Here is a 27,443-nt window from a genome sequence, read left to right as displayed (position 1 = left end):
AGCTTTGAAACTGAATTGATTTTTGGTCAGATTTTCAATATTATAATATTGATGGTGGCAAAACCTTTATTCAATTTTTATATAAAGTGACTTTTTCAATATTGAAAATAAGATGCTGAGTCAACATCGATATTACTGAAAATATTCAACACTGAATCAATTCATGCTCGGGGATGATCAATCAAGATTAATTCATGGTGGGTTCTTCAACATTGAATCAATTTATGCTCAGTGGTGAAATCAATATTGATATATGCATTTGTATTTTTAGTGTATATTAATTATAATAATATACAAATTACAATTTCACCATATTTATATTAATAATAATACTTTAATGTAGACAACATGCATTGTTTAATTCAGAGAAACAGCAGCGAAATATGCAGGCCTGAGGTGGATGTGTTCTCACTCATGGCGGGCTACAGGTTTAAACTGCTGCGAAGAGAAGCAACGTGTGAAAAAGCTCGTCGGAGGTTGTAAGACGATTATACGTGAGTATATTCTACTTTCTAAAAGGATAAATGGATATTTGTGGGTTTATATTTCAAAACTTGTTCTTTTCAAATAAATGTGTTTTTTAATGACAATTTGCGTTGAGGGCTTAGCAGTGGTAGGAGATATTGTCTTCGGTCAGTATTAGGGCTAAACAATTAAATACGGATTTTTTAAAATTGTGGTTTAAGTATAGATTATGTATTTGCCTATGTTCTTTCATTTCTCAGTAAGTAATGTCCACACTGTTTTTATAAGATACGCTTATAGTGTACCTACTAATATGATATAAGAACAACGGTAACACATTACAATGCTGGTCAACAAATACATTGATATATATTATGCTACAGATGTTCCAAACATCCATCCATCCATTTTCCAAACCACTTATCCTACTGGGTCGCCGGAGCCTATCCCGGAAGCAATGGGCACGAGGCAGGGAACAACCCAGGATGGGGGGGCAGCCCATCGCAGGGCACACTCACACACCATTCACTCTCACATGCACACCTATGGACAATTTAGCAAGTCCAATTAGCCTCAGCATGTTTTTGGACTGTGGGGGGAAACCGGAGTACCCGGAGGAAACCCCACGACGACATGGGGAGAACATGCAAACTCCACACGCATGAGACCCAGGTGGAGACACGAACCCGGGTCCCAGAGGTGTGAGGCAACAGTGCTAACCACTGCACCACCATGCCGCCCCATACAGTGCTAACCACTGCACCACCATGCCGCCCCATACAGTGCTAACCACTGCACCACCATGCCGCCCCATACATTGCTAACCACTGCACCACCATGCCGCCCTCTTGAAAGAAATATAAAACACTTAATCAAAAATAAGTTAAGGTTTAACAAGCCATCTAAAGAATGCCCAGACTGCATTGTTTCTGCATTTTATTGCTAATATATCCCAGAGTGATGCAATTCTCCTGTGAAGCATTTTAAAGGTTAGTCCCTTACATTAACAAAATTACTGTCATCAGTAAACACTGGGCCTTCATCTGGCTCATTCAGTCATTCAATTTGTGACTGCAGGCATGTGTCAGGAGAGCTTGACGTAAATGCCTCATTGATGCATATAAATACACTTATTAACGAAGGAGTACAACAGGGAGAAAGAGCAGAACATTTTGTGTGGTTGAAGTCCTCACAGTATGAAGATTATTCAGCTTTTGAATGCAGAAATATCATATATTCTTTTCCATAACTGATTATCCAGTAAAGGCTCGATGCCAACGATGCGAACTGAAGAAGCACAGGGCACAAGGCAGGGAAAACATGACTGCATATCCAGGGACTACATGGAGGGTTCTTGGAGGAAATTTATGTACGAACAAGAAGTATACATGCAAACATCACAAAGAGAACTGGGCTTATAATATTTCAACTGACAGGCAGGTAGGTGTGAGGCTACAGGGATGCCGCTACACTATATTATGCTGTGCAATAAACACGATGGTAGTATACAGAAAAAATATTACATTTTAATTATGTGAATAATCTGTATTGAAAGGGATTACATAACTGTTGTGAATTGTGGGCTCAATACATTTTATTGACATTCATTTAGCAGACACTTTTGCCTAACGCAACATTAAACTGAGTTCCTGGTATAATTGTGGCTAAAGGGCTTGCTTAAGGGTCCAGTGGTGATATCCCTCTTTTAACCATGGGACCGTCTAACTACACACCGCCCCACATCTGAAATCAAACAGTCAATACTGTATTAAAACGGTGTTGTTAGAATGTAATCAAAAAACAACAATCATAAAACCAAATGAAAAAAAAATTCTATCCTACTATTGATTTGATGAAAAATAATCTGCGACAGTGTTTATTTACTCATACATGACTTTTGCCTGCAGGTGCTTAGATGTTTACAGTCAAATAATCAAATATCATCTCAAACTAACTCCCCCCTGAGTTCAAATGGCAGCTCATAGTCATAGTTATGCTCCACTACTGAATCATATGCTCCGTCTTCTGTCTCCAAATCAGCTGTGTCTTTCCTTCTTCTCTGATAAGCCTCCTGTGAAGCATGGGAGGAGTGAGAGGATATCAAAACGTAATAAAGACATTTCTCTATAAGGGAGAATGTAAAGTCACGGCAGCAAAAATCGAACAGACCTGCTAGCAAGTAATCTCACTCACCTGGAGGTAGGGCTGCTAGATTATGGCAAAAATCATGGTTGTGGTCAATACTAAGATCAAGATTATTTAACACAATTACTCATTGACTTGGGAAGTATCACGCATTTATTGATCTTGTAAAAAAAAAATAAAAGTGTCCTTTTAACTGTAGATTTCCTTGAAATATACTGTAAATATAATTCAGCTGAGAAACTAATAAAAAGGATGTGGAAAGGGGTGCGTATGGCATCAAATCAGACTCACCACAACCTGAATTTGAATTTATTTACTAGAATTTAAATGTCAACCATAACTTCATTTCATTACCTGAATATCGGAACCTGAATGTTAACATGTTTACCTGAGCTTGAATTAAAGAACCTGAACTTGAAAACCTTCACCTGAACTTGAATTAAAGGAGCTGAGTTTGAATTTAGGGCGGCACAGTGGATAACACTGTCGCCTCCACCCCTGGGACCTGGGTTCCGCTCTCTGCCAGGCTTTACTCACTTTTCTCTCGCGCACAAGACAGGGCACCAGTTAGGTAATGAATTCAAATTTGGTGTCTTTAATTTAAATTCAGGTAAACATATTCAGATTCACATTCTGGGATTCAGGTAATGAAATCCAAGTTCAGGTTACCATTCAAATTCTAGTAAATAAATCCAAGTTCAGGTTACCATTCAAATTCTAGTAAATAAATCCAAATTCTGGTTGTGGTGAGTCTGATTTGACGCCATATCTGCGCTTTATAACACAAGACACAGGGGGAGAACAAAATGTGACACAATAATTGTTTTATCTTGATTATTTTATTTAGATTTTCGTGGGAAGCCAAAATCATAACTGAAATTAAAATTTGACTAATTGCCCAGCCCTACCTGGAGGTTGGTCTCCTGCCAAGACCTGTGATGGTCTGTCATGAAGGGGGGAATTAATAAATGAGGGGGGGGGAGGGACACTTCGCCCAAATCTTCATACATTCTCCAGTCCCTCACCTCCTCGTAGTTATGACTTTCTGCCCCCACAGAGTACCTGGCACCTTGGAAGGAAATCATGGTATATGATGAGTATATTTCTTTATGTTAAGTATTTCTGAATAACCAAAAATATTTTCTTACTGTGCATCTCTGGTCTCTCAGGGTGTGAGTACAGCGAGGGCTGAAAATTGGTGATGGGAAAGTAGTACTTATGGCTGTAATCCTGATGACACAAGATTCCCTTCATGATTAGTGTATTTTGAACTGGGTGTTCCTGAAATTCTGCAGTTTAAAGTTTTCATTTGCCCATGAAATTAGTTCTTGTAACTGCATGTCCAAAAAATAGCTAAATTTTCTGAAGAACCTGCCCACCCACTCAATTAGTACCATTATCCCTGTTACTCTTTCTCCTCCCCTTCTCTATCCAAGGTTGCTCACATCTCCATAGGTCTCATATACTGTGCTCCCAGGTTCCGAGCCACTGTCAACCAGTAAGGTGCGCTGGGCAGCTGTGTTGATCATCTCCCCTCCATCATATCGATTCAACTCAGCCAGCATGGACCTACATGGAGCAAGACAGTGACATTCATCAGAAAGTTTGGTAATGCCTCACATTAACTGCACTTTCCTAATACCTTTATAATGTATCTGCAGAACATTCAGTGGACAGGAAGAACAAAGCAAGTGCATAACTCTGAACCTTAAACATACATTAACAACAAACATTATGTGATTATAGTGCTTGTTATTAATATATACTACATCTGTCATGTCTTGTTCAGTGAAACCAGTATGAATGCAATGGGTTAAGACATGCAAAGTGTAATTACGTGCCGCTTATGAATGTCCTATTAATGCTTAATGAATGCCTTATGAAGGTGCAGTTAAGGCAAAGACCTACCAAAATTTCTACTGCTGCTCCTCATTATACTCACAACTACCCTCTTCTGGCATGCAACTACCCTCATGCCCTATGTTATCAAAAGACCCCTGATTCTTACAAACCATTGATTAACTGCACACCCTAAAAATTAGACACACCTGTAACAATGGGTTTCTGACTCCCCAGAATGATCTTAAAGAGATCCCTATCTGATTTTACTATTTCATTAAAGTTTAAAGTTAACAGCCTAACGAATGAGAATAGTATATTTTTTTAATACATGTACTTTTACTTTTTCTTTCAGCTTTACTATCTGTACTAAATCAAATGTGACTGTGATATTTCAAAGTAATTTCCAAGCATTGTTCGCCTGCAAAGGCTTGCTCAGAAAGTAAGCTGGGCTAACTCACCCCTCTCCCGTTTTCATACATCCTTCAGAGCGATTACTTTTTTCATCTGGGAAGAAGAGAAAAAGAGGAATAAGATAACAGAAGGACAGGAGGAAGAAGTGCAAACTGAAAAAGGGACATGGGAGGCGGAAACGACAACTGCAGAGAAAACAAAGTGGCATGCAAGGCCATGCAGATAGAGCTACTGGAGGAGTGAGAAGAGCAGGAAGATAAGAGGGGGAAAAGCGAGATTGCAAATGACAGACTCATTAGGTTTAAGACACATCTCCCCTCCCTTTAAAACTGAGCTTTACGGGCAGCTTCTGAAACTGTATCTGGTGCCAGATCAGGAATAAATGTCATGTCATGGACAGTACCTGTGAGGGTTTTCCCCCTTCTCTTCCTCAGACCTACATAGCAGCCCAATGAGTTGAGGACCAACAACACTCCACCCAGCACTGTCAGTGTTATCACCCAATCGAGCGGCATGACCAGGGACTCTGAGGCTAACAAAGACATTCATTAGCAAGATATACTGCTATATACAGGCTGGAAAGCCGTCATTGAAATTCTGCGAAAACACCGAAGGTCATTTGTTCTGTTTTTCCAAATATTACCAAATATTACCAAATGTTTCCATGTCCATGTCAGGCTGTCCATATGAAGGCTGCAGTTCTGTTGAGATGAAGAGAGCACAGAGAGTTGAATGTTGGAAACTGAACCAGAACAATATTCACAACAGCTGCAGGTTTCAGCTGAATACACTTTCAGAAATTCTAGAATAAAAACACTGCATTCATTTTTAATTAGTTTTTTTAATTCATCCCTTTTTTTGGTTTCATTGTTTTACAAAATACCGTGTTGAATAGACTATTAAGGGACGGCTCAAGAATAAAATATTCCATAAATCACTGACCCCTAGTGATGACTGTGAGAACTGTATCATTATCAGCATATCCACTCTCCCCCATGGAATTGAGGGCATTGACTGAGAAGCTGTATGCTGTCTGAGGAGACAGGCCACTGACTGTGAATATGGTAGCCCATGGTGGAAAGACGTCCACATACAGGAAGCTGGCAGACCCGGGCCAGCGATACCTGCCATGGATATAACCCAATGAAAGAAAGAGAATCACTGTCTGTAAAATTGCAAATCATAGATAATTCATTTTGATTACAGCCTTAATGAACTTAATGAATCCACCTGACACGAAATTTCTGCTCCAATCCACCGTCAAAGCCTTTGTTCCATTCCAGCGTAACTGTGCTGTGGGTGACGCTGACTAATTTTAATTCTGATGGAGGGTCAGGGTGACCTGTGAGAGAAAAATTGAAAAACATTTTGGAATAAAAGTGTAAACATATAAGACAGAAATCAAATTGTATCTATCACCTGTCACAGTCTTACAATAATAGTAGTACATTTTTCATTTGCATACACGATTAGCAACATGTGGCAACATGCAGCAACATATGGCAACAAAATAGCAGCTTCAACTCTTCTAAAATGATCAGAAATAATGAGTGAAAATTAGAATACAGATGTAAACAGAGATATTCAGGGCCGTCCAAAGGCATGAGATAGTTCAGCGGCTGCCTAGGGCCCATTGGTGCCCAGGGTGCCCCCTAAGAAATAAGATGACACATGACAAGTAGGTTAATCAAATTTTGCTTAAGGCCCTTAAAATGGTTGGGCCAGACCTGTAGATATAGACATACAGAGCCCAAGTCTATCGAGGACCATCACTTCGTTATGAGTTGTACTTCTAGGCTTGGAAATTCCTTTACATTAGTATTTGGGTGACAAGGCAGCAGTGCGGAGAAAAGAGCGATGCTGAGGTTGTGGGGTTGTTTCTGTCAGCTCCCTGCACTCACTGAGTTCCAACTGTAACAATCCAGCTGTGTGAACAGATACCAAACTCTGTAAAAAGGAGCTGGCTGAATAAAAAAATGCATATCAAGATTCCCATCAGAGAGTACGGCTCATCATTTCAAGGACAATTTGTGAGGTAGGCAAAAAAAAAAACTGGGGAATACAGCAAAAATAAACATTTCCAGAATAGCATCTTTTTTCCTTACTGCCCATGATGACATCATCAGCAGCTTCCATAAAGACATAAGTATGTAGAAGGAGAAACAGCAGAGATTAGGGTTAGACGCAGGAATAAGGAATAAGCTACAGAGTTCAGGATTAATTTTATTACTTCATGGGCCTGCACCTTCGAATCCTTAATTACCACAAGAATTTTTATTTCAACCTTATAATGATAAGGAGTATATATTATTTAATATAAATGTAACCGATTAATTATGAATATATGCACCAATAAAAAATAGTGAGAATACTGGATTGCACCTCATGGTTTCTAAGTTAAACATTAAATGTGTCTGGGAGGGCATTGCGGATGTGGATGGATATTAATTTCACAGCCTGAAGGCAGAGCAGCCAGGGCAGTGAACAGGGAAGCTCTTCGCAACCTTGCTATCAGGAAATGTTAGAACAAGAAACATTCTAGAATGTCGAATGTAGAAAGGTTCCCAGTGATGGGCACCTGCCTTCCACTGCATCTCACTTATCTACTATGACATCTAGGTCACTTTGTTTTACGTATCAGTGGTTTACAACTAATGATGAATTCCACGTTTTATTTTTGTATGCTTCTTTTGATTAGAGAGCAACAATATCAGGAGAAATAGGCTTCCATAATCACTTCATCTTCTTTTCACATGCTCTTTCCATTGGTTTAATTTACAGGCAGACTATCGCTGCTGTAAATGCCAAACAAGGAACGTTTCAGGTGTTGTCATGGAAATGGACTTTTTTTCCACACTGAGCTTTGGCCTCTCCCTTAATTGTAATCTCACAACACTGTGGCTAAGTGAGGGCAAAAATAACATTAGAATGATTATGTTTGCTTCATTCTTACCACTACATGCCTTGCTTTACATGTGTATGCCCTATATTTCTTCTGTGTTAATTAAAATTGACCCTGTTTCCCTGTTCCTACCATCATCTCCATTCCCATACACACTTCTTTCATACATTTACACCCCTCCTTTTTCCTTTTGTTTATCTGAGTATATTCCTGTCCAGCTTCTCCTCTCCAGCCACCCTTTATCAATATCTCCTTGTTTCCCTCACCATTAACTTCAAATATTATGCATTCTTGCCAAAGGACTTCATTACACCCATTACAAAACTTCATTACACACATTACAGCATCTTAAAAAGTAGTAAAGAATTTCTGGAGAGTAATGACTGGCTGGATTCTCGTCTCCCCACTTACTGGTGCTGAGGAGCTGGATGGCCAGCTGCTCCTCTCCCAGGGCATTGCGGGCATTGCAGGTGAATACGGCATAGTCCAGTGCTGTGCTGACATTGATGATAGTGACTATGCTGGTGTAAACCCAGCCTTCCCTAACAGTCCGCTCTTCGTACCTGCCACAAAAGGGTAGCACAGCTCGGGGAGACATCTCGCCTATGCCCACGACCGCTGATCCTTGAAGTTTATTCTAAATGTCCGCTACTGTTTCTTAGCCATTATAACTCATTATAATAAAACCCAGTGATGCTAAAATGTGCATGACATGCAAAATGAGAAGGCAGTGCATCCATTACTGATTTACACAAAAATATCGGTTTGCATTGACGTCAAACCAAATTCTTCAATGGCATATACTAAATAAGTGGGCGGATTAGAAATAGTTCTCCATACCTTGGGTCAGCAAAATCCATAGGCACATTATTTTTGGCCCAAGATAAATGAACTTTCGGTATCCCCTCAGCCTGGCAGATGACCTCAGCATTGCTGCTGCCATCGCCCCGACTTGCTACTTTGCTCCACTGCACCCCCTTCTGGATCTCAGGCTTAACTACAGGAATGGGAGAAAGCTGTAGAGCACCACATCGTCGTAATGTATCAATTACCTGTGGATGTTAAATTACTCACAGCGCACAACAAGTTGGACCTCTGCACTTGCAGAGGGTCCAATGCCATTGTCTACTGTGCACTTATAGCGCCCGCTGTGGGACCGGGTAACCTCGGCAATGGTGAGCCAACCAGTGTCTTCATCTTCATCCTGCAAACCAAGCTCTTCTTCTTCCTCTCCCTGAAATACACAGAGCAAGATTCTGATAATACTGAGTCAGCTGGAAAACACAGTTCCAATGAACTATGTGCTTAAAAGTGAGAGGATTAAATAATTCAAGATGGCATTGACAAACACTCCCTTTAGTAACACTGTTTTAATGAAACCTATTCTTCTTCCTTTGAGCAAAGAACAAAAGAAGTGGGAGAATGAGGAATTGTCAGGGCAATGAAAGGTTGCATGTTTCGGTTTGTAAAGGAATGGGTGATAAACAGGGGTGAGTTTAAAATACCATCAGTGAAAAAGATGGTATGCCTGGAATGACAGAAAATCTCACCAGCCACTCCCAGGAGAACATGCCCGAGATCAGGGGGTTGGCATCAGCCTTGCACATCAGGTTAGCTGTCTGGCCCAAATCCACATAGACTGGATCAGTCACTATCCTCACACTGGGGGCATCTAGGAACAAATTCAATTACCAAAAATAAAGAATAACTATTTGCCTAGAGTGTTGAAATACAGGTAGAAATTTGAGAAAGATGCTGCACACAGTGGTACATTGGAGAGTTCAGAGCTCCTTAGGTCCCCAAATATTTGTCTTAAACATTTGACAAACTTTAACAATCTTTGTAACCTCATGTGTCCTTTGGAAAATCTTCTACATTATAAACACACGCAAAATTCACCCTGCAATGTATTTGAAAAATTCAGAAATTAAGGTGCTGCGCTCATCATGAGGGTATTGTATGTGGCACATGGCACATGGCAAAGAGGAAATTAATAGTGACACACTATTCATTCCCATGTGGGAACTGGGTAGTTTATGCATATCCTCATCTTTTCCTCCACTAGACAAAACATATACAGGTATGTGCAAGTTTTGGGGTGCAGGGTCAGCTAGCATGCAGCACAGGGGTTAAGGGCCTTGATCAAGGGCCCAAAGCTGGAATAACTCCATCAGCCATTAGATTTGAACGAATGAACTTCAAATCACAGCTTTTAACTCCCAGAGCCACAAAGCATATGTCATGCATAACACCAGGGAAGGACAATCAGAGACAGGAAATCGGGCAATGCAGGGTGTAATTATAAACAACGCAGGCAAAACGCAGACGGACAATACGACGACCGGACTGGTGAAACAAACTGAACTGCGGACTAAACACATAGGGCTAATGACAACAATCAGAAACAGCTGGTAAACACAGGGAATCCACATGAGGTTAACGAGGCGGCGTGGCACATGGAAGGAGCGGACAATCGGGGCAGAACAGCATGCCCACTGCCTCTTTTATGCATGCCTTACACTGGACATCCAAGATGAGGGTGATGTTGCTCTGTCCCTCTGTATTGTTACAGTTGATATTGTACTGCCCCGCATCCTTCCTAGTCACATTCCAGATCTCCAGGCCCTCTCTCCAGTGATAGCGAAGATTGTTGTCTTTCCCTGGATATAAGGATAGTGACAATTGAGAGGCCAGCCACTCGCCTAACAATAGGTGCAGGGTTAGTATGGGCGATATGTAGGGGTCTAACAATTCTCATAATCTGTGGTTCGGTTTAGACCTAAATTCTTGAACCATGGTTCAGTATGCTTCACTTTTGTTTTTATAATTTTTTTTTTGGGGGGGGGGGGGTGGGTAAGTAATAAAAAATGGTAAAAATATTCTGGATTTTAATCATCAACAATTTGAAACACTAAAGTGGGTTTCAATAATGACGCCAGCCTACTGTAGGTGTGATCACTTGATCATGACTGGACCAAAACATATGACACATACATTTGCAAGACAATAAAATAGGTGTGAGGTGTAATATTTACAAAATATACAACTTGTCCTTACTTTAAATCAGGAGTGTCAAAGTCTAGGCACGTGGGTCATATCTGGCTCATGGTACAACTGTATCCGGCTGGCGAGATAATATCTTATGTCTATCAGAACTGGTCTGCTGGTGTATACCACTCCCATCACTGGTACTACAAATGCCAGACTGCACAGCGATAGGTGGCACGTTGGCACGTCAGTCAAGGCCTACGAGCTAGCTCCCCCTCCTGCCTCTTGGGGCGCTTTTCCCCCACACCGGCTACCATACTTTTGGTACTTCCAAGAAAGTACCAAAAGGATGGTACTTCAACATGTTGCTTTTCTACTGGCATAAAAACTGGGGGCATTGAATGACATCACAAAACGAGCTGGAGTACTGTACTGAATTCGAAAAATATCTGTAGCATATTATAGGGTTGGGTGATATGTGATATTAATTCCAACTTCAAATGCACATGCAATTCCTACATTACTAGTCAGTTAGATTAAGGTCAGACTTTTTCTTACTTTTATATTGTATGGACATTATAGTACAGGGAGTTCAAGCATTTTTACTCCATCATAGGAAAAAAAAACTTAAAGTTTTGTTATTTTAATAAAATTGAAAAATATTCCTTTTCTGGATTATGTAGCATCCGTTTTAACATCAGACTAAAGTTTATCCCCGCTGCTTTTGCAAAAGTGCTACATGCATTCTCTGAGACAATCATAATCATAATCATTTTCATATTGTTGCTTAAATCACTCCTAGATGAGTTTGTGAGAAATTTATGTTGAAATCCTTTTCTGCTTTATATATACACCAGTATTTATTACAACAAACTCACATTTCAATATCAATTTCAAGTACAATACTGTCCTAGTAGCTACATTATACAAAAAACTTTATTTCTTGTCATGCCATCCTGATGTTGATGTATCTGTTCTTCTGACCAGCTAGAGTCTCATAATTTGTTTAGCATTTCAAGTCCCACCCAAAAGTACTGAAGTACTAGAAAAGTACCCTACTGTACTTGATTGGCACTTTAGATAGTGGAACTTTTGCTACTGTGCTACTGGCACTCGACCAGAAGTAAATGGAAAAGGGAAAGTACCAAAAGTACCAAAAGTACCATACCTGGTGTGGTGGATAAGCACTAGGAAAAGATGTCTTGGGAGAAGAGTTCATATTTTTGTACGAGTAATACATCATAATACATCTAACTACACATGGTCAATTTAAGACAGCTTTTCAATAAATATTGACCTGGTTTGCCCGCCGAATTCAACCCAGTTCTTAATTTCAGCCCCCTACTTTAAATAGAATAATAATTTTATGATTTACATGAGGGGGCGACATGGTGGTTAGCACTGTTGCCTCACACCTCTGGAACCCGGGTTCGAGTCTCCGCCTGGGTCACATGTGTGTGGAGTTTGCATGTTCTCCCCATGTCGTCGTGGGGTTTCCTCCGGGTTCTCCGGTTTCCCCCCCCAGCCCAAAAACATGCTGAGGCTAATTGGAGTCGCTAAATTGCCCGTAGGAGTGAATGTGTGCGTGAATGGTGTGTGAGTGTGTCCTGCGATGGGCTGGCCCCCCATCCTGGGTTGTTCCCTGCCTTGTGAGCATTGCTTCCGGGATAGGCTCCAGACCGCCCGCGACCCAGTAAGATAAGCGGTTTGGAAAATGGATGGATGGATGATTTACATGAGTTATCGTGTTAATTGTGAAATGAAACATGAGTACTGTAAGGTTTCACATATAATGAGAACTCAACAGGATGCACCTGCAGCAGTGACAGCGAATGGGGTTGGGATGTCATGGTGCCGGAACCACAGCTTAAGATCATGAACGTTTATATCGCGGTTTCGGTCTTGGTTTCAGGACCATTACAGCAATAGAGTTAAGGGTGTGAGACTTCTTTGTACTACTGCCTCCTATATTTAAGGGGAAAACAAAAAGGAATTTGTTTCTTGCCAAGTTAAAATGATTGTTAGTACAAAAATGGAATCATGGATCCATTGTGTTATATTGCAAGGAGCGCAATTTTCATTTAGGCTGCATACATTAAAATGTAATGAGCATGGCATCTGGCAGATGGTTGTCCTGTTGATAGATCAGAGATGCTTCCTACCCTTCAGCAGCTCCTTGCCCAGAAAGGTCCAGACACAGTCAATATCATGTGGATTGGCAGAGACTATCAGTGGCAGGTGTATTGCATCATCCTCTTTTGCTTGGAATAGTATAGGCTGGTTTGGGTCAAATGCAGGGGGGTCTGAAAAACACAATGACGCAAGAAATTATTTTATAATAAACTAAATACCACCTTGCACAACCAATGATACACTCACATGACAATGAAATACAAGTCGATGCACAAAGTAACAAAGCTATCCCACAAACTCACACAGTATTGTTCAGTCATAAATCTGTGCACACAGTCACAGTTACAAAGTAAGGCACTCACAAAGCACACTGAGCTTGTAGAAGGTGTTAACCCCTTCAGACAAGAGGACACTGAAGGCTTCACAGGTGACCCTTAAGCCGTTTTGGTGGGAGTAGAGTAGAAGCGACAGCACACTGCGTGCAGATACGCCCCCATATTCAGCCTTGGTGGGGGCCTGGTCCACCCCATTCAGCCTTGTGAGACAAATAGATATTATAATCAAATTGCTCCTCCAAACCTCAGAGCTACTGCAGACTTCATTAAAATGTCAGCAGCACCCAAACATTGAGTTTTTAAACTATTAGTATTAGTATATGGTAACAGATTCCAAATTACACTAGGTACACCTTGTTTTATAATGTAGAGTACATTAGTACTAATCCAATTACTGGTCTTCATCCATCCATCCATCCATTTTCCAATGGATGAACAACCCAGGATGGGGGCCCAGCCCATCGCAGGGCACACTCACACACCATTCACTCACACATACACTCCTATGGGCAATTTAGCAACTCCAATTAGCCTCAGCATGTTTTGGGACTGTGGGAAGAAACCGGAGTACCCAGAGGAAACCCCACGACGACATGGGGAGAACATGCAACCTCCACACACATGTGACCCAGGCGGAGACTCTAACCCGGGTCCCAGAGGTGTGAGGCAACAGTGCTAACCACTGCACCACCATGCCACCCTCACTGCTCTTCAGCAGTTCTTTAAATAAAAACAAATGTAATTTCCTGCCCTCCGATATTTCTTACTTCTGAGGTCCAAGGTTCCAAGAGATATTTGCCTTGGGGTTGCTGCTGCCTGTGATGCATTCCAAGGTCAACTCCTGCCCACTGCTCACCTCTTTCTGTTTGGCCACAATCTTCACACTGATGGCTGGGACTGGAAGCACAGACACAGCGGTTACGACAAAAAGTTCCTTTCTTCAGACATATAATCCTTTCAGGATTTTTTTCACAACTACTTATCCAGTGCAGAGTTATGGAAGCTCAAGGCACAATGCACAGAATGCTCTAGATGGGATGCCAGGTCATAGCAGAAACACCAGTTCACCTAAATTGTCTGTGGAAGGAAACCCACAGGGAAAACATACAAGCTTCGCACACATTACTACAAGCACCCATAGCTCTGGAGGTAAGACAAGACAGGAGAGAATGCTAATTAATACAGTTCATTTCGGGCACAAAACATTCTTTCTGAACCTTCCGGTAAGTGGTATAATATTGAGATTTATATCACGGCTTTGGTAAATATTTTTTCCTTATGTGGTTTTGATTTTTGTGTAACTACACAATTGAAAATAAAATCTCCAACTTAGCACGTTACACCAAATTGCAGTTGATAATTTTCATTAGACCACACACCTCATCGTTCGTTATGCCTTTTTTAGTCTTTCCATTAATGTTTCACATACACATGTCATAGAACACAAAAATACTATGCAGCTGAAAAATGTGACATACTAAATTCCAACGGTAAATGTTGTGTTAGTACTTTAAATCTCAACTCATATTTGCAGACAGAAATTTCAATAATATTTGACATGTTCTTACAAAGTACGTGCAGCTTTGTCTCGACTGAAAGAACTTTCGTGGCGTCATTGGTAGCGTCACAGCGGTAGATGGCCATGTTGTCACTGGGCTGAAGGACAAGAATCAGTTCGCGGGAGACGCCCTTCTCTGTCGTCACAGGCTTCTCGGTGTCCCGGACGGCTTTACCATCCTGACAGATTGACAATGAGATCATTATGGTACCGCTATAAGATCTGGTGTAAGACTTCCAGCATTTGTAAACTAAGACTACAGTTTATTCAAATAAATCAGAAATAGCATTCCAAACTAAAGGTAGCATAATCCATGCAAATTTTTACCAATGCTGAGTCTATTCCAAAATGCAATCCAAACACTCAAGCATGAATGTTGAAATAAATTCACAGATGCAAAATCCTCAAAAAAACTCAGCAGCAGATTGCGATTTCTCAGAACAGGCAATTTGGCAATGTTCAATGTTTACTCTCGAACCTTGAGCCAAGTCAAGCGGCCAGGGGGGTTTCCACCAGTGGAAAAACACATGAATCTGACTGTAGTCCCTGAGTGCAGAGGGACTCCATCAGGAGGACCTTCAATCCAAACCTTCTGAGGAGGGTCTGAGAGATACATTGCAAAAAGGTCACCGACACAGACAAAATGGGACATGAAAGAGGATGTAAAAAGATAAAAAGAGAATTAGGGTCTAGGGGTAGAGTGTGATGAAGAGGGAAGCGAAAGGAAAATTTTAAGAACTAAAGCAGGAGCTAAAAAAAGGAAAACAGGCATAAAATGAGAGGACTGACAAAGACAAATGCAAAAAACTTATAATACACATCTGAATATTGAATAGTTCAACTGGAAAATTCTGTGGAATTATGATTATTTGCTTAGAGTGGGTGTGTCTAAAGATTTCTGTTATTCATAGCTAAGCAATGAATAAATAATTTAAGCAAATGTGTAAAATGCAATATCATTCAGATCACAAACATGAGAATACACATGTAGAATTACTTCCATTGTTTTGTATGTATAAAAAATCCATCTACTGTAACTGCTTATCCAGTTCAGCAGAGGGTTCCATGTAGGAGGCCATAGAGCTATCAACTCTGCTCAGTGTAACATATTTGATTTTTATAATGTGATGAATCATAGTTTCCCATCTATCATGGAATGCTGGCACATTCCTTGCATGCACATTTTTGCCTATGGGTAGGTGAGAGTCTCAGGCTTACAGAACACTTGCAGGGGAGTGGAAAGTATTTTGGAGTAGCGGGTCCCTCTGTTGAAGGCTTCACAGGTCAGCGGCAGCCCGTTTTCCTCTTGGGAGACCGTGTGGGTCAGGTTGGACATGGTCACCATACCCCCATTACTTCCCTTGAATTGGGACACCAGGTAAGGAAGCTTCAGGCCTGCCTGCTGGGCCAGCATGTTAACTAAACACAGCACCACCTACTGGCATGGAAAAGCACCTGCCACACTAATAAAGCAAATAAAGCTTTATGGAAGATATCTATATCTTTTTAAACTGTATTCCAGAAATCATCTTATTTTCAGCATTCATCAAGGTGTGGGACACAGAATGTTGCCTCATATCTCAGAGACTGACATTGTGTTGTTCTACGGAAGTGTTTGAAGGTATTCTAAAATAACTTTCCCTTTTGTGTAAAAATAAATGACATACAGATAAATTGTTTGTGCAAATTAGTTTACATCCTGGGCATTAAAAGATATATATATATATTTTTTTTTCTTGTTCTTTTTACCACACCCTGCTTCCTGTCTCTCTGTGGATTGTACGTGCAGCCATCTGAGTAGAAATAGTGTTTTGATCTTGTTAAGGATGGTTGTATAGTGTAGAAAAAAACAGCTCACCTCAGTGTACGTGACCACAGTCTGATTGAGCTCACGAAAGCCCAGCCACCAGCGAATATTAACTGGAGGGTTACTGGACGTCGTGTAGCAGGACAAGGTCACTGTTTTGCCAGCTATTGCCTTGGAAGATCCCAGCACCTTCACCTCTGCTGGCTCGACTGTGAGGAGAAGAAGAGGAGAAAGCCGGGCTGTGCAGTTAGATCCTGTGAACGCCTTAGAGGTAAAGACATGCACATTGGGTTAGTCTTCCCCAAACACATCATATCACATAGGCACAAAGTTGAGTATCTGTTGTACACAAAACGAAACACACATATGTGTGTGTGCGTGTGTGTGTGTGTGTGTGTGTGTGTGTGTGTGTGTGTGTTTGTGTGTGGCTTGGTGGTGCAGTGGTTAGCACTCTGGGACCCGGGTTCGAGTCTCCGCCTGGGTCACATGTGTGTGGAGTTTGCATGTTCTCCCCATGTTGTCGTGAGGTTTCCTCCGGGTACTCCGGTTTCCCCCCACAGTCCAAAAACATGTTGAGGCTAACTGGACTTGGAAATTTGCCCGTAGGAGTGCATATGTGAATGAATGGTTTGTGAATGGTTTGTGATGGCCCTCCATCCTGGGTTGTTCCCTGCCTCTTATCCATTGCTCCGCACCCCCCATGACCCAGTAGGATAAGCGGTTTCGGAAAATGGATGGATGGTTATATATGTATGTGTGTAGAACCTCGCGAAAACGGTAGCCATGCATTAATCATGCAACCATGCATGGTTCCAATAGGAGAAGGTGGGCAGTGGACTCACACAAGACAATAAGTCTGCGGAGCAGCACAAAAGGCTGTGGGGACACCTGGTTGACACTCTCACAGCTCAGCTCGGCATGGTTATCCTCTGGCTTCACCTGCAGCGTTAGGATGCTGCTAGCCTTGCGAGACAACGTGTCGACTTCCCAGCTGGTAGATATTACTTCCCCGTTCTGGGTGGGGATGATTGAGGGCCAGTGTTGGGAGGAATGCAAAGCCAGAGAGAAAGAGTGAGGAGCATAGCTCGTGGCTGCAACTTCAGACTAAACTGCAAATCTCATCTCAGTTCACTTAATCCGCTTAATAGCTTATGCCTTTCTGAAACTTGATATACAGAACGAATCTCTGGAGGTAAGCAGATGTCTTCCAAATCCTAATCCTGCTCAAATACTGTCATTGTCATTGAAACATTACCAGCAACCTAACGCCTATGAACCATGAAACAGATGCTTCACGGCATGACCATAAGTCATGGCACGCTCCTTCTTGCTGACCTTGGTCCAGTGTAGCATTGCTAGTGGGTTTCCTCCATGGGAAATGCACACCAGTTTAAGACTGGTCCCAGCTGGCACCATTTCTGTATCCAATCCCTCTAACACAGGAGGCTGAGGGGGGACTGAGAGGCAGATGAAAATTACAGGAGAAACAGAATGAAAAACCAGCATGAATAGTCCTGAACAAAACGTAATATGTCAAGATGCCATCACTAAATTGCACACATTTAACATGACTCTTGGCAAGCTTTTAATTGAAACACCAAGAGACTTGTCCCATGCCTGAAGCCCCATAAGGACAAATGACAAATATCTGAAGAAGATTGCAAGACAAAACATGAGAAAATCCCAGCCAATGAATAAAAGATGTACAATAAAGTACTTTACAGTGTGGTGGCTATCTTATTGCTGCAATCAGTCAAGGAGGCATCACAATACCGAGGCCAGTGTAACAGACTAGAAGGGCGTCAGATGTTATACTCAGCACGCCAGATTAAGAGGCCTGCTAAGTGCCCCAGTCCTGCTCTAGGCATGCAAGAAGAGGTGGAGTGGGAGAAAACCCTTACAGTATACATTCATGGTGATGGAGGTCTCCAGGGGATGTGATAAGACGGGATGCTTCACTCGACACACCACCTGCCGTCCGTTGTCTGAGCTCTGGGCAACAAACCTGGGAGCAGGAGCCCTAGTCAAACCAGCCTCATTTAACAGCCTTAAAGAGCCTTGCCATCTCCATTGCTCACAACATTTCACTATAAAGTTGATAAAGGCTGGATATTTTACGACGAGGATATTCTGCTATCCCTCATGGTGAAAGGTTATATCCAAAGCAGGGTCAGCCTGCTCTATGGGTGACAAGGGCGATCGCTTAGGGGTGCCGTGTGATTAAAAGGGGAGCATAAGAGTGAATGAAAAGAAGGATTGCCAGTACTTACATTCCGTGACATTGCAGTTATTTACACTAGTTTTAATTTTTCACTACCTTTCTTGTAAAACACATGCTAGCTAGGAGCTAGATACCCTGTCATACTGTAATATTTTAAGTATAAATGAGCAGAATCTCGCCTAGAGCCCCAGAACACCCACTGTTCCCAAGCATGTATCAATAAAGGTCTGATAAGAAAGCACATGTTAGATTGGGTTATTCCATCACTATCCACCCTTCTTCCATAACCAGTTATTAAATGCAGGGTCATGGTGAGTGTAGGGTCTATCCCAGCAAGGCCAGAGCACTGGGCGAGGGGACATCCTGGATGCCCATCACAGGGCACACAGTCACACAAACTACAACGCTATGAACAAGTAAGACTGAGGCAGGAGGTATGACTCCAATACTTCAATCCATCATGTCACCTACTGAAACGTGATCTTCAGTAAAACTGAATTAATTAAATTATTTGAATAAAAAATATATAAATTAATCAATCTAATGCATTATTTTAATTGACAATTAAAGGGGGCCCTATTATGTTTTTCTGTTTTTTTTTCCCTTTCCTTTGGTGTGTTATGTAGCTTTATGTGCATGTACATGATCCACAAAGTCTTAAAGCCCAAAGTAATCGCCAAAGGGAGTCCCTCTCACCACAGAAACCACTCCTCTTTAATCTGCTTGGAATGCAGCCCTTACTTATGTGACACGGTGAGAAAAAATCATAACATAATCCTTATTGGCTGTAAGCTTGGCACACTCTCACCAACCTGCAGCATGCTCAGCAACTTTTCCCAATAGGTGCGGAACATTTAGGGCAAACTGACCAATTGGACAAGCTGACCAATCGGAGCACAATGGGCTCATTCGGGGTGGGGCTTAAAGCTCTACCCGAGTGTTTCAGACAGAACTATAGACAGAGTGAATAGAGATGTACAGTATAAGAAAAATAATGTGCTTTTGGAACATCAAAGCATGTAAATCTATTGTAGTAGACCCCAAAAATAAAAATATGAACGGAGAAAATGAGGATAATAGGGCCTCTTTAACAATTAATTCATTAAATTAATTATCGACCTGATTCATAAGCTCCAATTATGAAGACAAGTCAGACATCATAAAACACACGGAATTCAGCTTTAATTTTCCCTTGTAGATTCACTCTAAGTCACTTATTTTATTCTAGCTTATGCAATTTCTTCTTGCACTTTAATGCACTTTAGCTTGGTGTTACAAACAGCTAACTGTGTGTGACTTAAGGGGAAAGCATCTTGAATATACACTGCAAAATTTCCACCAAAATATGCAGTTAGGGAGCTGTAGCATGAAGCAATGAAACGCCCACACACTTCACCATGGCCTCTGTATTCTCCAACTTCTCCTCTGAGCCAGACATGGTGACAGAGTCTGCTCCAGTCATCTCCACTCCATCTGCTCGGAGAGACACAGAAAGAAAAATGACATGTACTACATATATTCCTCAATGCTAATTTTTCCAAGAATTAATAATATTGCATTAACCTCTTACTTTGAATGGATCATTCATTTATTTGAAATTTGGATACCGAATTAAGTAAAGTAATTTTGTTTTCATTTTTGAAAATTAAATGAAAATGAGAACAAATTGCACTGGATGACATCAGAGACTAGAACAGTGTGTAATGTTTGGAAAAGTCTATTTTGTAAACGTTCAGCTATGCCCTTAAAATTAGCTCACTTTTGCTAATCTGAATCCATGATGTCATCACATCCATGACAGAAATAATGTAAGAATATAAAACAGTAATGGTACTCTATGTGGGATAATGATTGAGTGGGACAGGCACGTACCCTTGAACAGGGTGACATCAGCAGCTGGCTTGGCATCCTCGGCAGTGCAGGTAACAATATATTCCTGTCCTGCTATCCAGGGTTCCTCTGTGTTAACCTCAATGAAGAGCTTGGATGGGGGAACTGTAGTAAGGCATAAAACTCAGCTTAAGATAGGTCTCTCAAATTTCTGTAAACAAGGCCTCTTATTGCATAGCCAAAGGTCACATCCCTAGCAAGGTGCAGCGATGGTCACCAGAGGGGGCCTGTAAGCAGGGTTGTAGTAATCGAGTCCAGTATTTATGTGTCCCGGACTTGGGACATACATTTGTATCATATACAGTTGACCCTAACACATCGTAGGGATTAGGGGTGCAGGCTACCTGGAAACACTGCGTAAAATGTTTTGTTCCCCTTGGTGAGCGACGCAATGCATGTCAACATTAACAAAACTCGAAAACGTCAAGACAAAAGTGTAACGCCCAGCTCGTGCGATCCTCGTGTGTGCCACGCCCCCCTGATTACCCACGTGTGCTTCCCCGATCGTACCCAGCTGTGTCCACTTATACAGTCCTGTCTATTTCAGTCCATGTCTTGCCTGAGTTGATTATCTGTCATTGATGTTAGTAGATGGTCGTGCTTCGTCCCGCTTTGACCTTAATAAATCCCCAGTTATTCCCCGTATTCTCCCGGCTCGCCTGTTCCTTGCCCGCTTGCCTGAGCGATCCCGTTTTCACCCAGCGATTGCACCCCGCGTACGTGACACAAAAGCATTAACAAATTTAATTTTTTAATATTTTGTGCTTTCTTAATGCATTGTTATTTTCAAAAAGAAAATGACTTCCGGACAGCTTTGAGGAGATTCTGATCCATCATCCGCATCAACACTGTTTATGGTGGGGATGGGGGGCTGCTGACCTCAACTCGGGACATTTTGGGTCAGTGGAGGGAATACTTTGAAGACCTTCTCAATCCCACCAATATACCTTCCAATGAGGAAACAGAGTTTAGGGACATAGGGGTGGACTCTCCTATCTCTGGGGCAGAGGTCACTGAGGTGGTTAAAAAGCTCCTCAATGTCTGGGCCCCGGGGGTGGATAAGATCCTCCCAGAGTTCCTTAAGGCTCTGGATGCTGTAGGGCTGTCATCGTGGGCAGTGCCTCTGGACTAGCAGACCGGGGTGGTGATCCCCCTCTTTATGAAGGGGGACCAGAGGGTGTATTTACTATAGGAGTAAGTATTCTCGATTCCAACCATATGTGATTTGTGGGCATTATACATATGAAAAATCAACGCATTTTGCATTTGTCGGGTTCTACGGGTTAAAAAACATGGAAAATTTTTTATCAGATATCACATGTAAACGTAGCCACAGAAAAAAAAAATGATCTCACCACACGTGAGATAACAATATTCCTGGGTTTTTTCCGTCCATCAAAATCCCTGTGACGTGAACATTTCACAAAAGCATAGCTACTAACTGTCACGGCATCAAAACATTTAGTGTGGTAAACAGGATGGGTACACATAAGCGACTATGGCTAAACAGGGAGTCCAAGACTGGGAGATGCTAATATACCTGACTAAAAAGGAGGCAAAAACATCGCAGCTGTGACTGGTTAACAGGAGGGCAGGAACAAGAGGGAAGACTAACGAGCCCCAGTTTTGACTTGTTTAGAGCCACACCCAAGAGGAAATGTGGGGATCAGATGGGCGGAGTGGGATGGATGTGACACTAACTACATTAGCAACTTACACAGTTGGAACCATGCGACAGAATGAGTCCAACTATGTAACTTGCCAAACAGAGCTTTTGGGAATTGCACCCTGGGTAGATTGTAGCTGTGATTTTGGTATTCTGTGCAACATCACGACCGAAGCTTTCGCGTTGCTTAGAACCAAGAAGGATTGAGTACTTTTTGTCTCTATTGAGAATCTTTAACAGAGCCCTAATTTTAGCACATAACAAATCAATATAAACAGGATTGTGTCATCCTATATCTTATTTTAAAAACATATCGACATGCCACCCAGCCCTAACGGTCCGTCTTGATCATCGGGTCGAATATCCCTCCCTGTGGCGCGGAGCACTTCCGTTTTGAAAACCACAGCACACTAAAAAAACACACATTAAAAGAGCACAATGCATTAAAAAAATATTTTTAATTTTTTTGTCGTGATGGTTTTGAGTCATTTTTATGTTTTTGCGTCTTCTTAGTGTTTTTGAATTGTGTTAATGATGGCGTGCTCTGGACTTTTAGGGTCACTGTAATCAACAGCTAACAGCAAAATAAGCATGAAAGCAGGCTGGCTAAAACCACTGGATTACTTCGTCAGCAAGATGAACCGCACCCGGAAAGACTGATTGCTAAGGGAACGAATAACAACAAAAATGGCTTAGCAACAGAGAGCTATTGATCGCTACAACGTAACAGCTAACAACTGCAAACCATCATATTTTGAAATTACAAAACTACTTGTGTGGCTTTTGTTCATCTTATTTCCCAACAAGAGTTCACATGGACGATCAAAGTGACCTAAAAATGACTTCATTTCCTGTGCGGCGTTGATAAACTCCTTCAGCAATGTTCTGATATCCAAATTGTTCAAGATCGAGATTTAATCATAAAGTCATCTTTGACCCATTGTGAGATAATTAACATAACTATGTTTCTCTGATGAAAATTACAGGCATGGGCACGTTGTTCAACAGTAATCTGACACTGTATTACTACCAACAACCAGGTGGGGGAGTACTGAAGTACCCTCGGCACCCTACTTCTAGCGCTACTAATCAAATCCATAAACAAATATCGATATAATACCGAATTAGAAGGTTTCTGATAACCCTTACCATTAATGCCTATGCAGATTGTGACAGACGTCACATTCGTGCTTCTATTACTAAACCAAAATAGTTATAGAAGTTGTTTGGGTAGCACAGTGTGGAATACCAGCTATTATGTAGTACTGTTTCCATTACAAATTATTACAATAAATCAAAATCTATTATGCAAAACATAAAAATAAAACAGTAAAGTCATATTTTACGCATTAGATTTGTCTTATTTGTGTTATTATATCTAGTTTTGTATATAATGGCTTGGACTTGAGTAGTCATGACTCGTGACGACAACAGCCTTCTGGAAACTTCCAGGTCTGCCACCCCCCCACCCCCCCAAAAAAACAAACACCTGCAGACAATCACCCGTGTGTTAGGGAGGTACGTGATCTTGATCCCTCAGCCTGTGTTCGGTCATTAAAGCCATTCTTCTGTGTGTGCTACACTTGGGGCTGCACGGTGCTCTCCTGCATCTACTTGGCTTGGCAGTTTTTCTTTGGCTTGAGTACTCAAGGGCTTCTTTGGTGATGGGCTGAGTTAACGAGAAGTATGTGTTTGCTTTTGCCAATGCGAGAAATGCTTTCATATTTACAGACTTCAGCAGTGAAGCTTTATGTGGTCTGATGATGTTTTGTTGAAAGACTCAATGTATCTAAAAGACTAACCTGGGGGTTTCTTTGTTTATACTATACCGTGCAGAGTTTTTGGGTTCCTTACCATTTGTGAATCCCTTTTGTTTGCTGGGTTTCCACACATGTTCTTGGAAACAGTGCTATAAAGCCTTAGACATTGCTTTCACCAAGCCCTATACTTTACGAGTACCACTAGGGGGAGATGTTGTCATACTCAGCCAGCAGTGTTAGTTATTTCTTCACAGAGATGAAAATGATGTAGCTCAGGCTTAAAACTGATTTAAAGGAAGCAATTGGATCTCTCTGGATTGTCACTGCAGAACCCGATGCAGATATAATAGGAAGCATTTCGTCTTAAACCATTAAATTTGTCATGCAGTTATTGACAGCCAGTGCACTTTCAATGGAGTCATCTGCTGCATGTCTCCAGACAATACTATGGACCGCATCGCTTGGCATAGAGGAAGTCTGCCAAAACCACACAAATTCCCCAAAATAAGAAATAATGATACAGTTGCACTCTGAATTTCAGGCTGGAAATCTCACACCTCTTCTTCTCCCCTTTCAAAAGGATCCTGCTTCTTTTCAAGTTTTTTTTTCCTTTTTTTCTTGGTGTACCACTAACTTAAATAACCCCACTCTCTTTGTCTCCTCTTCATTCATCTCCCCACCCTCTATCTCCCCAACCATTCTCTTAAAAATGTTACCCTGTGTTTGTACCATCCTCTCCATTTCTCAGTCTGTCTCAGGCTCCTTCCATCCTGCCTTCTCTCTCTCCTCATCCCCCCCCTCCCCACACTCACTGTAGTTGAGCTCTGCAGAATATCAGTGCAGGTTGTACAGCTACTCAGGTTGGCAAGCAGAGGCCCACAAATAAGAGGTGTTCTGGTGAGCCGTAGGTGAGGCGTAAAATCCCAGCTGAGCCCCTCACCTCATGGACTTAAACACACAAACCCTACAGCAGCCATCCAGGTGACAGACAGACAGTGAAATACAGCAGTGGGTTCATCAGACGAACACGGAGGAGTGGGTGGGTAGGGCTGAGGAGAGAGAGCGAGAGAATATTTGTAAACACAAACAGCCCATAAGCGATGAAAAACAACTGATGTGATGTGTAAATACAGATGGAAGTTAAAAAGCAAATAGCCAGAGCAGCTGCTGATAAATCAACACACATCAGCAGCAACACATACGCCACATATATGTAGCCACATCACTCGTCAAGTGGAATTTGTTGAAAAGAATATATAATATTAATGCATAGAAGGCCACAATTAAGCACATTTCAGACGGTATGGAGGGGAAAAAAAAACAAATGCAGATACACAAAGTGCAAAAAACCAAGAAACACTCAGACGGGAATACACTGGCATATGGATGAACAAAGACACACACGCTTCTACTCTCGCGTCAACATCTGAGGGCTCAGGTGGGAAGCAGAGAGCCAGTGAATGGGGCACCTTTCTCTGATTCCTGTATTTCCCCAGTGCAGAACAGGAGAGGGGGCAGGTGTTTGCCAATGAAATACAGCTGTACTCATCTCCCTTCTCCCATTTGGACATCATCAGCTCTCAGCAGCTTAACTACTCTTTGTCGACCTTAAATGACAGTTTCTACTGTAGTAAAGAGAGTCGTGACTGAAGCAACAGCTCAGTAGCTATAGGGTATCTCATGATGATGATCGTGGTAGTAAGGGGTTTCCCTTCCAATGAGCTGCAGCTTTGTTGCTTTCACACTAGGATCCTCCCAAGTGCCTCAGAGAGCTACTTCATGTCAAGTAACTCCTATAATTTCCTATAGCTTTTCTATTAATCAAATCTTTGTAAGAGGTCCCCAAACATACTTATTATTTCTAATTATGCATGTTATTTCATCTAGATGATTACATATTGCGGTGTGACGCTGAAAAAAAAGTGAAAATGTTGTTTAATTAGATGGGTCCTTATTTCGGACAAACCTACACTCAGAAATTTCTCAGGAATTTAAATTTGGAATTAAATATATTCTGATCACTTTGTCTTCATATAATTTCTTGTCATTATGGACGTCACCTACAGAGTTGAAAATTAATTCGTGAAAAAAAAACCTAGAATAATATATGACTTTGATGATTCCAGAATAATTCTGAACAGATCTTAGTACAAAATTTTGTTGAAACTAGCCAAAAGAGAGTATCCCTCAAATGATTACTTTGATGGACTGTGAGGGCGTGCTTGATCTGGCTAGAGCAATAATCCTCGTGTAAAGCTCTGCAGGATTACAGAAAATGTAGGAGTAATGCCTCCTTTATAAGAATCGCTCCACATTTCTCTTTGTTGGCTTACAGAGTAAGGTTATTGACATTTTTCCTCCCTCGTAGCTACTTTTTTGCCTCAGGTAATGTATCTTGAATTAGCAGGTCATAATACATCTCATATTGATGGAAGAATCCAGTTAGGAACTTATGTTGACTTTTTTCCTTCAGATTATGTGCAGGAATTATTTTATCGTTACATTTATTCTGAAAAAAATAGTGGTGAATTTAATATACATTTTTGGCACTGTAAGCGGTATGACAATGGAGAGCATTGAAAACCACATGAGCACACTGAAGGCCTTCAAAACCAATGGCTGTAGACTCCCCAGAGATGAGACAAGTAGCAACCATATTTACTCAACCTTTGCTTGATTCTGCTTCTACAATTATTAGAAATACGAAAGGATGAATGTGGCTGATAAGTGACGGTCAGACCTCCAAGTTTGGGAATTCTACGTGTTTATCTGGAATGGGCATTTTCATCTATTCTTGGGCAATTTTTCTTATCCTACCATCTCAAAGCATACAGTTAGCACGTGTCTCTAAACTGGCCATAGTGAGTGTCAATGTATGTACAATAGACCGGCATCCTGTTCAGGGTGTCTCCCTGTTTTGTGCACTATGCTTCCTGGGATTGGCTCCAGATTCTCTGTGGCCTCATACTGTATTAAGAGGTTGAAAGACAAAGATTTTTGAAGATATTTTAAATAGTTTGGCAGGCTAGGATGCTGTGTCTGTGAGCAGAAGGGCGCCTGCTGAAATCGTGTAGTCGGCGGTGTGATGTTAACATTGGGACCCTGAGCAAGGCTCTTAACTCCAATTGCTCCAGGAACTAACTCTGCCTTCTCAAAAACAATGTACAGGGATGAATGCAATAAATAAACTGTAAATATTTACATTAAAATACGTAACCTATCTGCTTATAGGAAAGCCAAAATGGTTAATAAAATTTATAGTGGTTCAGCTAGGCAATAACCATTACCCTCCGAAATAATTACTGCTGAGAAATCCCCTT

At 41.4% G+C, this 27,443-nt stretch overlaps 1 protein-coding gene across 4 annotated transcripts in view; it reads right to left on the bottom strand.

Annotated features, from left to right (window-relative positions):
* Positions 1 to 1,384: 1,384 nt before the first annotated feature.
* The window catches only part of nphs1 (NPHS1 adhesion molecule, nephrin), a 32,915-nt gene continuing 6,856 nt past the window's right edge, over positions 1,385 to 27,443 (bottom strand). For 2 of the 4 annotated variants that reach the window (XM_049024572.1, XM_049024573.1), the window contains 26 exons: positions 20,680 to 20,802; positions 20,199 to 20,280; positions 18,488 to 18,591; positions 17,922 to 18,043; positions 17,429 to 17,600; positions 16,638 to 16,795; positions 15,998 to 16,139; positions 15,258 to 15,382; positions 14,790 to 14,958; positions 13,989 to 14,118; positions 13,249 to 13,421; positions 12,916 to 13,056; positions 10,285 to 10,425; positions 9,316 to 9,437; positions 8,840 to 8,999; positions 8,606 to 8,762; positions 8,177 to 8,328; positions 6,094 to 6,205; positions 5,806 to 5,987; positions 5,517 to 5,564; positions 5,267 to 5,395; positions 4,911 to 4,956; positions 4,056 to 4,179; positions 3,759 to 3,840; positions 3,519 to 3,679; positions 1,385 to 2,536 (listed from right to left, as the gene is read on the bottom strand). In XM_049024572.1, the coding sequence (XP_048880529.1) occupies positions 2,411 to 2,536; positions 3,519 to 3,679; positions 3,759 to 3,840; positions 4,056 to 4,179; positions 4,911 to 4,956; positions 5,267 to 5,395; positions 5,517 to 5,564; positions 5,806 to 5,987; positions 6,094 to 6,205; positions 8,177 to 8,328; positions 8,606 to 8,762; positions 8,840 to 8,999; positions 9,316 to 9,437; positions 10,285 to 10,425; positions 12,916 to 13,056; positions 13,249 to 13,421; positions 13,989 to 14,118; positions 14,790 to 14,958; positions 15,258 to 15,382; positions 15,998 to 16,139; positions 16,638 to 16,795; positions 17,429 to 17,600; positions 17,922 to 18,043; positions 18,488 to 18,591; positions 20,199 to 20,280; positions 20,680 to 20,802 (3,383 nt within the window). In that variant the 3' untranslated portion in view covers positions 1,385 to 2,410. Of the gene's footprint in view, positions 2,537 to 3,518; positions 3,680 to 3,758; positions 3,841 to 4,055; positions 4,180 to 4,910; positions 4,957 to 5,266; positions 5,396 to 5,516; positions 5,565 to 5,805; positions 5,988 to 6,093; positions 6,206 to 8,176; positions 8,329 to 8,605; positions 8,763 to 8,839; positions 9,000 to 9,315; positions 9,438 to 10,284; positions 10,426 to 12,915; positions 13,057 to 13,248; positions 13,422 to 13,988; positions 14,119 to 14,789; positions 14,959 to 15,257; positions 15,383 to 15,997; positions 16,140 to 16,637; positions 16,796 to 17,428; positions 17,601 to 17,921; positions 18,044 to 18,487; positions 18,592 to 20,198; positions 20,281 to 20,679; positions 20,803 to 27,443 lie in introns of those variants that run through there. The other 2 variants (XM_049024574.1, XM_049024575.1) reach the window with 2 other exon arrangements.

This window comes from Brienomyrus brachyistius, chromosome 9, assembly GCF_023856365.1.
Source record: "Brienomyrus brachyistius isolate T26 chromosome 9, BBRACH_0.4, whole genome shotgun sequence".
NCBI classification, from domain to species: Eukaryota; Metazoa; Chordata; class Actinopteri; order Osteoglossiformes; family Mormyridae; genus Brienomyrus; species Brienomyrus brachyistius.
The sequence above is the reverse complement of the archived record's forward strand: the minus strand, read 5'-3'. Positions and strand labels throughout refer to the sequence as shown.